Source organism: Mytilus californianus, unplaced genomic scaffold (genome assembly GCF_021869535.1).
Source record: "Mytilus californianus isolate M0D057914Y unplaced genomic scaffold, xbMytCali1.0.p SCAF_5, whole genome shotgun sequence".
In the NCBI taxonomy this organism is placed as follows: Eukaryota; Metazoa; Mollusca; class Bivalvia; order Mytilida; family Mytilidae; genus Mytilus; species Mytilus californianus.
The window spans coordinates 32,672,602-32,685,523 of NW_026262701.1; the positions used below are offsets into that span (position 1 = coordinate 32,672,602).

General features: G+C 31.3%; 1 protein-coding gene across 3 annotated transcripts in view; it reads left to right on the plus strand.

The window, feature by feature from the left end:
* LOC127700649 (tetraspanin-9-like) overlaps positions 1-12,922 on the plus strand; it is a 67,866-nt gene that overhangs the window by 14,571 nt on the left and 40,373 nt on the right. For 2 of the 3 annotated variants that reach the window (XM_052204206.1, XM_052204207.1), the window contains exons 4-6: positions 727-801; positions 2,000-2,110; positions 3,013-3,219. In XM_052204206.1, coding sequence (XP_052060166.1) covers positions 727-801; positions 2,000-2,110; positions 3,013-3,219 — 393 coding nt within the window. Of the gene's footprint in view, positions 1-726; positions 802-1,999; positions 2,111-3,012; positions 3,220-5,465; positions 5,550-6,795; positions 7,151-12,922 lie in introns of those variants that run through there. The other variant, XM_052204208.1, reaches the window with a different exon arrangement.

Sequence of the window (12,922 nt, forward strand, 5' to 3'; positions counted from 1 at the left end):
AACGCCCATTTAAAATGATACTTGGCGTCTTGAAACTAAACATGTAAAAATAGTTTTACTATTATATTTTGGTTGACTGAAGAGAATTGGATAAGGGAGCTACCATTTGATTTTTATGGGGGGCTAGGATGAAATTTGAAAAAATAGGCAGGACAGGATTTTTGAGTAAAAAAAAAGGCAGGATGAGATTATTTGCCAAAAAAAAAGGCAGGATGGCAATTTATGTAAAAAAAAAAGTCAGGATAAACTAAATAAAAAAGGCAGGACCAAATAGAGTGAAAAATAAAAAGGCAGGACCGAAAAGAGGGGAAAATAAATAGGCAGGACAAAATTTTTCATCCTAGCCCCCCCATAAAAATCAAATGGTAGCTCCCTAAGTGTTAAAATATTATTATGATTTTTTTAGATTTTCGCATTGCCCATAATCCGCACTAATAGTTCGGGTTAAAAGAGACATGTCACCTTCAAAAAAAAGAAGCTTTTATCTCTTCAAAACAATTCAGAAGAAAAAATAAACGATAATTTAAAAATATTTCTACTCAATATTTCACTGCTGTTTATATCATTTACTTTTTTTTAAACAAGCACACTATCAAGATGAAGAACAACAATAAATGCGTCTTTTATCTTTTATCTTTTTGATAGATTTTCGTACTTGATATATCAGTATAAGGAATTGTAGTCTTGTTGTAGGACAATTATTATTTTTTAATTGTCTGATTTCAGTATGCCATTATCGTTATTATACTGTTGATTGGGAAAGTAGTTGTTCTGGCACTATGGTATTTCATGAATGACAAGGTGAGATGTATATTTAACTAAAATATATCGATTAATACGATGTCTGTTGATGTAAAAATCAATTAAGAGAACAAATAAAACAATAAGCTTAGGTTCTGCAAAATAAATCGTCCAGGATGAAAGGCTAGGAAAAGAATATACAGAGGAAGTTGCGGGAATTTTGTCTTACAATAGGTCATCATTTATGAAACCGTCAAAGAGTTTAGCAAGAGTTCTGTTACGTTGCACTCTCCCAAATGGGAGTATAGGTTTTGAAGTTCAAACGTTTCGACCCATCTGCGTATTTATACATCCCGAATAACCACTCAGTCCTGCTTTTAATGCCTGATGGGAAATATCCATGGAATTAGTATTCTTTGCCCCAGTCTTCGGTTTGGAGAAAGTCATTGAGTATGGCTGGGTTACATCAGAAATGTAGTGGACTTGCAGAAAGAAGAGAATATTAAGACAGAAGACACAATGGGCATGTGTAAAACATGGTCATAGGAAAAAGACGAGCAGGAAAACATGGTCACATGAAAAAGACGAGCAGAAAATTGAACATGGCCATTGGAAAAAGACGAGCAGTAAATTAAACATGGCCATAGGAAGACCGAGGGTGAACTGCAATGCTCTGGAAGGGTCAACAATGCTTTAATATGCTCAATAAGGATATTGTTGCTCTTGGCTTTTAACGTGTAGAAATGTGGATCCCGCCCAAATCATGACTTGCAATTAACGTTCTCTAATAAACAAAATACGACTGCGCATTTATACCTCCCACACAACCAAACGGATACCCTCGGTAGGAAGCTTTCATTTGGACATATGTAATACAAGTAGACACCATTAAGGTTTAATACAATTTGGTAATATTCAGAGTATGTTATATGTCAAATCATACACAATGATACACATCTTGCTCATGCGAAAAGTGTGTTTCTTCTTCATTCTGGTGAACTGCATCATATTTCACCATTGTATCAAAGGTTTTGTTGTTGTAAATTTTGTTTTTATTTAAAAATATGTACTTATATATTAATTAATAAAGTATGCAAAACATATATTATCCATAGTTCAGTACAAAAAAATGCACGGAACAAAATTTTGCTTCTTGCTACTTTGTTCAAATTCAGCAGGCACAGCAAATATTTCACAACAACATAGTTCTAGAGTATTTCCACTTTTTTTTTTATCATTCATGCTATTTGTTTTCCAGTTCACGACTACAATAAAGGATGAAATGTTGAAGAACTTGAAAGCTAAATATACAAATGATGATTTAACAAGCAACGAAATCTCTACATCCTGGAACCAGTTACAGTTAGCTGTAAGTAGTAATGTTATTTTACATTTGTCATTTTAGGTCCTTTTATAGCTTACTGTGCGGTATGGGATTTGCTCATTGTTGAAGTCCGTACGGTAACCTATATCTGCTAACCGTCTACCTCATTCGGTCTCTGTTGGAGAGTTGTCTCATTTGCAATCATACCACATATTTTTTTTATTTTTGTATAGTATATACCATAACAGTTTAAACTCCAAAGTAATAAAACTGAAATTCAGATGCCATAACAATATTTGGATGCACATGCTTTAAAAATTTCCGTTTAGTATAACAAACTGATTAGATATATATTCCTTTCATCATGTACTTTTTTTGGGAAACATTTATAAACACTTTCTTGCTTAAAATATTTTGTTCTGTTCTTTTTCAAGATAAATAGGGGATACCAAAAACTCCCTGAGTACTAGTATAGATTCTTTCTCGCACTATTAATGATGTTTTAGTATGAATCTATTAAAAGTAACGGGAGCACAATCAGGCAGAATATGAAGAGTCTAAGTCTTATTCGCATGTAAAACCAATGAATTAAGTGATTTACTAGATTAACATCTACTTTTAAATGTATCATTTGTTCTTTCATTGATCAAGGTTGCAGAGGTAGATTAAGTTCTAAAAACTCTTAAATCTATTTTATTGGCATGTTGACCGATTGCGGATTCGCTTGAGGATTTTTGTAGCATTGAAGGCCTGAGCACCGGCCATTCATCTTTATGAAAAAAGGGAGCGTATTTTTTCTTAGGAAAACATTTTTTCAATTGAATAGTTATAATAACCGGCACAAACAAAAATGTATGCAAATCCATAAATATTACAATTTAACACAGGTTATGCACTTATGGTGCTTTTGTAATTTATATATATTTGGAGCAATTTAATATTTTCAGTTCGAATGCTGTGCAATTAATGCCGTTACATCTGCCACTAATGATTTTGACAATACAACTTGGCAAACCGGTAGTCCTCCTCCTTCTACTGACATACCTATATCATGTTGTCCGGGTGTGACGTCATCAAACTACACTGCTGCAGCTGCAACAAATCCGTTATGTCCATCGCTTACAACCGTTGCACCATCCGGGCAATATTCTAAGGTAATTTTTAAGGAAAAAATTAAAGTCAATGAAATGTATTGAAATTTACTAGAGGAGCTTTTAATGAATTAATTGGTATTGGATGTACTTAAATACATATTGTAAATATCCAAATGTCTACATCAAAAATAATAGTATTGTGGACTTTTTTTAAAAACATCAAGAAAAGTATTTTTGTACTTTTAATTGTGAGCCACTATGATAAAAATTGTGACTACTTAAAACTTTCGAAAAAAAAAAGATTTTGACATTGAATGAAAAGGAATATTAAACAAAAGGATAGCCATAAGAACGAATACTTATTTAAACCATACAAGTAACGTTCGTATCACGCCTATCAAACACATTGGGTACAACCTCGTGTAAAACACAGGGAAACACTAACTACCATGAGTTCATGTTTTTTTCATACTAAATCATAAAATTGTTTGCATCTCTTGTGGATATCATCAATGATTACTAATACGGGACAATATTCCACAAACAACCCGAGGTTATTCACATTTGGCCGAGTTCATTCACAGCAGATATATAGCATGTCTATTCTACCCGGACTGTGGTTTGTAATTAATTTAAGGAAATCTATTAAACCTTAAGTACTGCTGAATCAGCATTAAACCTCAAATGAACCGTGATAAGTAGTCACTTTTATACGGGAACACAGTGATGATGAATGTGATAACAGAACTATTGTTTTAGTGTTTTGATAGAAATTCACAAACGTTATTAAATGTTGCCAATTGGAAAACAAGATTGTATTGAAATGCGTGAAAGACTCTTTTATAATTCTGGTCCAAAAATAAACAATATTGCCTTGTCGTTTGTTGTTGTTTATCATATTTGTTTATTCGTTCATTGTATTGTACATAAACCAAGCCGTTAGTTTTCTCGTTTGGATTGTTTTACATTTGTCATTTCTGGGCCTTTTATAGCTGACTATAGTTGTTAACTTCTATGTCATTTGGTCCCAGATTGAGAGTTGTCTCATTGGCAATCATAACACATCTCCTTATTTTTATAAGTATTATATAACTTAGACCAAAGTTTCTCAAATTTGACCAGAATTAAAAAAAGAGTCTTTTACGCGTTTCGATACAATCGAAACATCATTATCAACTTATGATAAAAATAAACTGTAAAAACTCGTCAAAACTGCAGCCAGTAACATACATATTTTCACTTTAATTTTTTTTTTGATTGGGGAGTGACTTACATAACTCTGACATAGATTTAATTTTATAAAGTCTCATAATAATCTATCACATTTTAGCCTTGATAATAATTTTATAAAATCTCATAATAATCTATCACATTTTAGCCTTGATAATAATTTTATAAAATCTCATAATAATCTATCACATTTTAGCCTTGATAATAATTTTATAAAATCTCATAATAATCTATCACATTTAAGCCTTGATAATAATTTTATAAAATCTCATAATAATCTATCATATTTAAGCCTTGATAATAATTTTATAAAATCACATAATAATCTATCACATTTTAGCCTTGATAATAATTTTATAAATTCTCATAAAAATCTATCACATTTAAGCCTTGATAATAATTTTATAAAATCTCATAATAATCTATCACATTTAAGCCTTGATAATAATTTTATAAAATCTCATAATAATCTATCACATTTAAGCCTTGATAATAATTTTATAAATTCTCATAATAATCTATCACATTTAAGCCTTGATAATAATTTTATAAAATCTCATAATAATCTATCACATTTAAGCCTTGATAATAATTTTATAAAATCTCATAATAATCTGTCACAATTAAGCCTTGATAATAATTTTATAAAATCACATAATAATCTATCACATTTTAGCCTCGATAATAATTTTATAAAATCTCATAATAATCTATCACATTTAAGCCTTGATAATAATTTTATAAAATCTCATAATAATCTATCACATTTTAGCCTTGATAATAATTTTATAAAATCTCATAATAATCTATCACATTTAAGCCTTGATAATAATTTTATAAATTCTCATAATAATCTCTCACATTTAAGCCTTGATAATAATTTTATAAAATCTCATAATAATCTATCACATTTAAGCCTTGATAATAATTTTATAAAATCACATAATAATCTATCACATTTAAGCCTTGATAATAATTTTATAAATTCTCATAATAATCTATCACATTTGAGCCTTGATAATAATTTAATAATATGTACCATCTCTGTATAATGTTATTTTGTTTGTTTGTTCTAGGGTTGTTATGATGCAATATACGACTTCATAAAGGGATACTCGCTGTGGTTTTATATCGGAGGTCCTATTCTTTTCCTTATCGAGGTAAATATTGACATTATCCAAAAAAAGGAATACCAAGCTACGGCTGTAGTCAGATAATGTATTAATTTATGCATACTTTTGTTCTGTGAATGGAAGACACTTTATAATTTTCATGATATAAAACGTAAAAAAATCTGTTTTCATAGAATCATCTTTGAACAAATATTTTAATTTTTAAAATTTTTTATAAATGTAGTTCAAACTATTATATATCACTTCTACAATTTAACTACATGTTACTTGTTTGTCTTTTCCTCGTTTTGCGTTTGATTTTTGTTGTCAGTATTCCTCTAGTTTAGGACCCCCTGTCCTTTGCATCTTCCGACGTTTGCTATGATTGTACAACATTGCGATAATATCGGTCGTAAATCGATTAATATGAAAATAATAAATGCCTATACCTATTGATAAAAAATAATATTCTAATATAATTACAATTCATCACTCATATCATGGACAACAAACATTGATTACTTCCCTTTTGACATGTAAGGTATTAAACTGAAGTCGTGGATGATATTTGCCTCATTCGCTGATAATCGGCCTGAATAAATCCATTCTTCCCAGTTGGTGCAACCCGAATGTCTTTCTCGCAAATCAACAGATGTGAAATTTCTGCAAAAAAAAAAAGAGAAACAATATATATTAAATCACCTTTAAACAATCAAATGTTAATGAAGTACTAGTATATCATTAAGAGTGCGATTTCTAGTCTGTAAACAAGTCCTTTCCATATTTTAACTTTCCATTTGTAGTGATGATTTAGAATGAAAACGTTTAACGCTCGGCTATAGTGCAAGTTAACACAACAACAGTTTCCGGGAATTTTCATCAGGTTTGTTCGAGACTTAAAATACGCAAAAGTTCGAGGGTCTAGAATCACTCTCCTCTAGACCATAAATCCCTATTAACTGTAGTCAATAAGCTTCAAGATTTTAGTCTCGATCATATACTGAAGTGACGAAAATGTCAATTATATGAACTTGCGCCATACCAATTTTATGCCTTTTTTTATTATGAATATATTTTTGTAACAAATAGAATATTTCATACAAACAAATGTATCAAGTATCATTTAGTGTGACAGTGTAATAATAAATGATAAAAAAATAATTTCATAATCTTATTAAAGACCAATAAATAATATCAATTATTTTGCATAATTTGCTATTTTACTTTTCTTACATTAATTTCCGTTAGTTAACATCTATAAAAAAAAGTTTAACAGTTCAGATTTCCGTTTCAGATCTCTGGAATTGTATGTGCTTTTTACCTGTTTTGCAAAAACGATAAAGAAGATGATTAGGAAGCAAAAGATTTGACTCTGGTTCTTAACTGAAAAAAGTGTTTGATATGGAGTCAAGGACAACTATACAATCATGTGTGGTATCAGTTATGACGCAGTCTTTTATGATAAAAAAATGTGCAGAACTATGATAGTAGTTACCAGTATGTTTTTCCTCTAACGAACTGTTAATATGTTGTGGTCATCTTCATTAATAATATGCTTTTCTAAGAAAAAAATAAAAAGGTCTCGATGGACTTTTGAAACATTGTATAATACAATCATTTTTTGCAATAAAACATTGTCATAAACCTCATTCAACATAATTTTATGCATTTTATCTATTTTGCATTTCAAATTTACCCATTATACATGGTTAGTTATTTAGTGTATTTTATAATTTGGTAATATAGTTCCACACTGATTCAGGTATTTAGATATCTTGAGCTTTCAATGTTTGGGGGATTCAGCGTCCTGATTAAGGTAAATCAAAAAGAGCAAATCGAACGCACCAAGTGTTTTGTACCTACAATTTGTATTATAAACCGGTATGACGGATGTGTCATGTGTGTGCTACAGACAACCCTTTCTTAGACGAGCTAACATCACTGCAATAATGTACTTGTCGTGTATTTACTTATTTCCTAGCTGGTCGGGCAAAATTTTTTTTATCAATATAAATAAAAGTATATGTTTGTTAAACGTCAATGAAACAGTAACCTGACGAAACAAGATATTAGCGACTCGCCTTTTATACCGGTTTGGCTCTTTACCGACTTTTCACTGGCAATACATGCATGACTGGTTTTGCGTGTGAGGCAGGATATGCTTACCATTTGATATCAGTTCCTGGTTTGACGGGAGTTCTTATTTTCCGAAGTTTTAGTTTTTGTGTGTGTTGTTCGTATACGTCTATTTGTGTCCCTTTTTTGTTCGAGTATTGGTCTCGGGATGTCGCTTTTCTTACCACCCCTTTTTTAACATAATTCTACCTGTCATTTATCAACGCAATACTTTCTTTTATTTCCACCCAATATATAAAATGTTGTGTATATGTCAATAAACAACCAATCAACACAAAAACCAAAAATCTAGATGTCAACATACAGTCTTCGACAATATTCCGGTGTCTATACATTAAATAAAAACAAGCTTTTTAAAAATCGCCCTGGTTAAAAAAATGTGTGTATGAATGTAACAAATACTATTATATATCTGCCATCAACGCCATGTTCCCCAATCGAAAAAAAACCCTTTTAATACGAAAGCATAACGATAGACGAGGTTCCTGTCAAGTACATGAATATGTGGCGGGGTTTTTACTTATTTTTTTTAGATTTCAACACTCCTCCCTTATAAACTCGATCAGTGGAATAATAAAAGATACAATACATAAACGTCTATTTGAAGTTCTATATAGTATACATTATGTCATATTTACTTTTATTGCTGTATTTAATTTAAACCAAGATATTATGGTTAATGCAAAAGGATGTATTTCAATAATGTTAGTAGGGGTTCTTTTATCAATTTAATCTTATTTTATTGTAAAGCACGATAAACGCATGATACCCAATTACATTTATCTTGGTGTAAAAAAAAACTCGAGATTGACTGGGGAATAGAAGTATGGTAAATCGTGGTCTCCTTTTGACCGGAAGTAATTAACCCTTGCCAAAGTGTCCGCTTGGCTGTGCGAGATGTATAAATACGCAGCCATGTCCGGTCAGAATGGAGTCGTTAAATCTGAAGCCTTGTGTAGAGAAGAATGTCACGCTTGGCTGTGCGGGATGTTTAATAAGCAGCCACGTTCGGTCAAAATGGAGACGTTTAATCCGAAACCTCGTGTAGAGAAGAATGCCAGAATGCCACGCTTCTACGCGTTAGGAATCCTTGCAACAACTGTTTTAGGGGTCCGTGAGTGGTCTGTTGCAAGGCGAAATTTCAATCCCTATCAAATATACCCTTGTTTTTTAGTTTTTTTTTAGTGGCAGTTCGAATTTCTCGTCCTTCATTTCCGTCAACCGCCATTACAGGACCAACCTATTGTATTTTTTGTTAACCTGTTCTTGTCCTGAATATGGATGAACTATTTGCCACTGGACTTTAAGCAAACAACAATCATCATATTGGTGCAAAAAAAAGAGATCTGAACCCTCCTACTTTTTAATCTCAATCAGTGGAATGATATAATGATCATAAAGAATCATAAAATAACAATTTCTATTTGAAGTGACATGATTTCGTATAATATTATTTTTGTGTAATTCATTTATTGTATACAATAAAACTACAAGTGTTAGAGTGATTTAGATAGCATTTGTTGATTTGAAAATGTTTTTTTAAGATTTTCAAATAGAATATATCCGGGTGGAAACTTTCACGATTCTTGGCTTTTGAGTTCAAGTTTTATTGGTTATTTACTTGTCATGTCTGTTCGTGTGCGGTTTCTTTTCTTTACGACACAATTTTTATGTACATTAGAGTTAATAAATATGAATAACCGTTCATTTCTTCATGTTGTTATGAGTAATATATGGTTTTGTGCAAACAATTATATGGCTTATTTCTAAAAAAAAAACAAAAACAAAAAAAAAACTGTTACAGTTATGAATTATTTCAAACTACGTTGTTCATTTCGAGTCATGTTCAACAGTGGAGATAGCGTTGGTTAAACTGTTGGAAGAGAAAATTGCTTTTATACACGAATGGAAGATCCTTTATATTGTTCTTGATATTCAAAAAAATAGACACATGTTTTCATGGAATATTGAAAACTGGATAGCGTATAGCGTATAACACAAAATGATTTATATTAAAAATGTTTTACAAAATATTGTTCTCCCTATTCCTTCAATGTAACCACTGAGCACTTCCAAGAAACTTTGGCGTTTCGCTGTATTCGTCACACTTTTAACATGTTTAAGTTTTATCAAGGAAGATTTACTAATCTTTTGAAATCCATTATTCTTGTTTCAGAAATAAGAGAAGCTTATGAAAAATATAAAATGGCTACTTGTTGATAACAAACAGTATTTTAATATTTACACTTTATCTCTCAATGAATTTTCTATTGTATAATCTCTGCCATCAAAACATCGATTGCTTCCCTTTTGACATTTATGCAATATGACTGAAGTTTATCTTAGTTGATGGGGTTGAGTGTTAACTGACGTCTTTACACTAAATCCATTGGATGTCGGATGTGTACTGATTGACATTTAAGTCTTAAATACACGATTTTGTTATTAGTTGTTATTGGCTTTGAACTATTTGTCAGTAACTGCGAGTACTCTCTTGTGTCTTTTTTGTTGTGTGTGATGTACAAATTCCCTGCCACGTTCGGTCTGTGTTTTTGTTACTTGTTTTTCTGCTTTGTATCGACCTGATGAGTTTAGCACTTTTCAACTGATTTTATAGTTTGTTCGTGTGGTGTACTATTGCAACACTGTCCCAGGTTAGGCGGAGGGTTTGGCGCCAGCAAAAATGTTTAACCCCGCCACATTCTTTATGTGCTTGTCACAAGTCAGGAGCCTGTAGTTCAGTGGTTGACGTTGGTTCATGTATGTCATACCGGGGTATTTTTTTTTCGTAAATTATTTTGTTATGAATTAGACCTTTTGTTTTCTCAATTGAATTTATATTTTTCGTGTCGGGGCCTTTTATAGCCAACTATACGGTATGGGTTTTTCTCATCTTGAAGGCCGTACGGTTGCCTATAATTGCTTACATCCACTTCATGTGAACTTTGGTGGATAGTTCTAACCACATCTCCTTATTTTTATTTTGATGCGGCTTTTGATTCATCGACTGATTATCTGGCTGAATAACTCCATCTTTTAAAATTGGTGCAACCCGAATATTTTTCTTGCAAATCAGCAGATGTGAAATTTCTGCAACAACACAACTAAGAAACGGTAGAAAAAATATAAAATCACCTTTAAACAATCATATGGTAATGGAGTACCTTTAAGAGTGCGATGTCTAATCAGTATTCAGGTCCTTTCCATATCTTGAACTTTCATCGTAACGATGTTGAGAATGCAAAAAATTCGCTAGTCGGTGATATGAGTGCATGACTGCAGGTGATCACAAGGCGATAAAGATACTCAACCATTCTATCGTGTATGGGTTAGAATCACTGATTTATTTATGTATTTTATAGATGGACAAGCAAATGATCTTTATCAATATAGATAAAGGAAGTGTGTCGTGCGTATTTCCATGCAGGCTTCACGTTCTTTTTGCTTGGCATTACGATTTGGGAGGGAGGCATTTACAAGCAACAATTATAATTAGATACATACGCAATATAAGCAACAAACATGATACAGTATATAATATTTTTTAAATTAATATAATGTGACAGATATTGTTATAGATATAAAAAATCAGATGCAGAATAAGTGCAATTGGATGCAGCTCTGGGTCAACACAGCATTGTTGAAGATGTATACCGTTATAAATAAGTTAAACTTAACTTATTTAGAATAAAAAAATATAAAGTGAAATGTTAGATTCGGTTGATCAAATGGCCAACATGGATCCTATTTTATTTAAACATATTTAATTTAATTGTTATTACATATAACAAAAAGGATCAGACACAAGTTATTACAACTGAGATAGTCCTCTCCTAAATATAATAAGTTATTATATATAAATATAAAGACATGCAACAACAACATTAGATAATTATTGATTTGTACAAAAGTTATAGAAAAAAAGAAAGTTCACAATTTCCCCCCAAAAAATAAACAACAGTCCCACGCCAAAAAGCTTATTCATCGACATACTAAACTATATCAGTTAAAAAAAAAGAAAAATATCTTTCTAAAGGTCAAACCGTTCACTTTGCCGAATAAAATGCAAGACTTCTTTAATTAAGATGTATTTTGACTAAGAGTTAAATTTTCGTTTCCATTTAGTAAAGTACCAAGATCTAAAGACGGGACAAAAAGTAGTTTGTCTTAAAGGTGAGTTCTAATTTGTGCATAAAGCGGACTTTCGAAGAAAAAATGAAATCTGGGATCCTATTTAGAATGTTGGAGAGGAGATGTACTTGTTTTGTTGTTGCCGAAGTTGGAGAACAGGGGTCCTATTCAAAATATTGGCGACTTGGCTAACAGGTAAGAGTGTTGGCGAACATTTCCCCAATCCTGTACCAGCCTGACTAATTGATGTTATAGAGAGAATCATGTTAGCTGTCACAATGGAGAGTTAGAACAAAAGATTGTTCAAATGGGTATTCTACATCATAGTAAATCTTTTTGGAGATACTAGTACTCATATTAATATTTTAAAAGCATATTAAACAGAAAATATCTGCATGTAAACGATAACCATTGAATTAACAAGGCAATTTTCTTGAGAATTCGTACAGATATTAAGTTCCTATGCATTTGTTCATCGGCTTCTTATTTCCATCTTAGATCTTATATTGAAATAAGTAGTCAATAAGATATTAATTACCATATTCCGTTCTGTTCGTAATGAGTTCTCTTATCATTGTGCATGTATATTCTATTTCTAGACAGTAAGTTTAATCCATAAAAATTAAATCATCTTTAAATGAAATTATTATTATTTTTAAGTCGATAAATGCAAATGAAGTCCTATATAGGAGATTGTTTTTAATCAAGCAAAAGGTCTTACCCGTAAAAAGTATTTCCCTTTTCTAAATGGTACATTGTTACAGGCTAGTGATATTCACTTATCGTTATGGTAATGTTTAAGCAATGTATCCAATGCCATTTTTTGCATTTATTTAGTAAAATGTCTTCATTTATTTGTGGTCACGAAATATCTGACCTGGCAAAATTTTTATGTTATATTCATTGAAACATGAAACGTCTCTACAGACACGGGCATAGCGAACGAGTTGGGGAAATAAAAATACCGTCAGAAAGAGCAAAAGGACCACAATCGTCAAAAGAGGAAAATAAACAATAGAAGACGAAATCGTCTCTTTTGTCATAACTTTTAGTATAATAGAGTATCCCATGTGAAACTAGAGTATCCAAAACAATAATTTGACAATTGTTCCTGTCACTGTTAGACATGTTGCAAGTAATTTCCTCGGCACTAA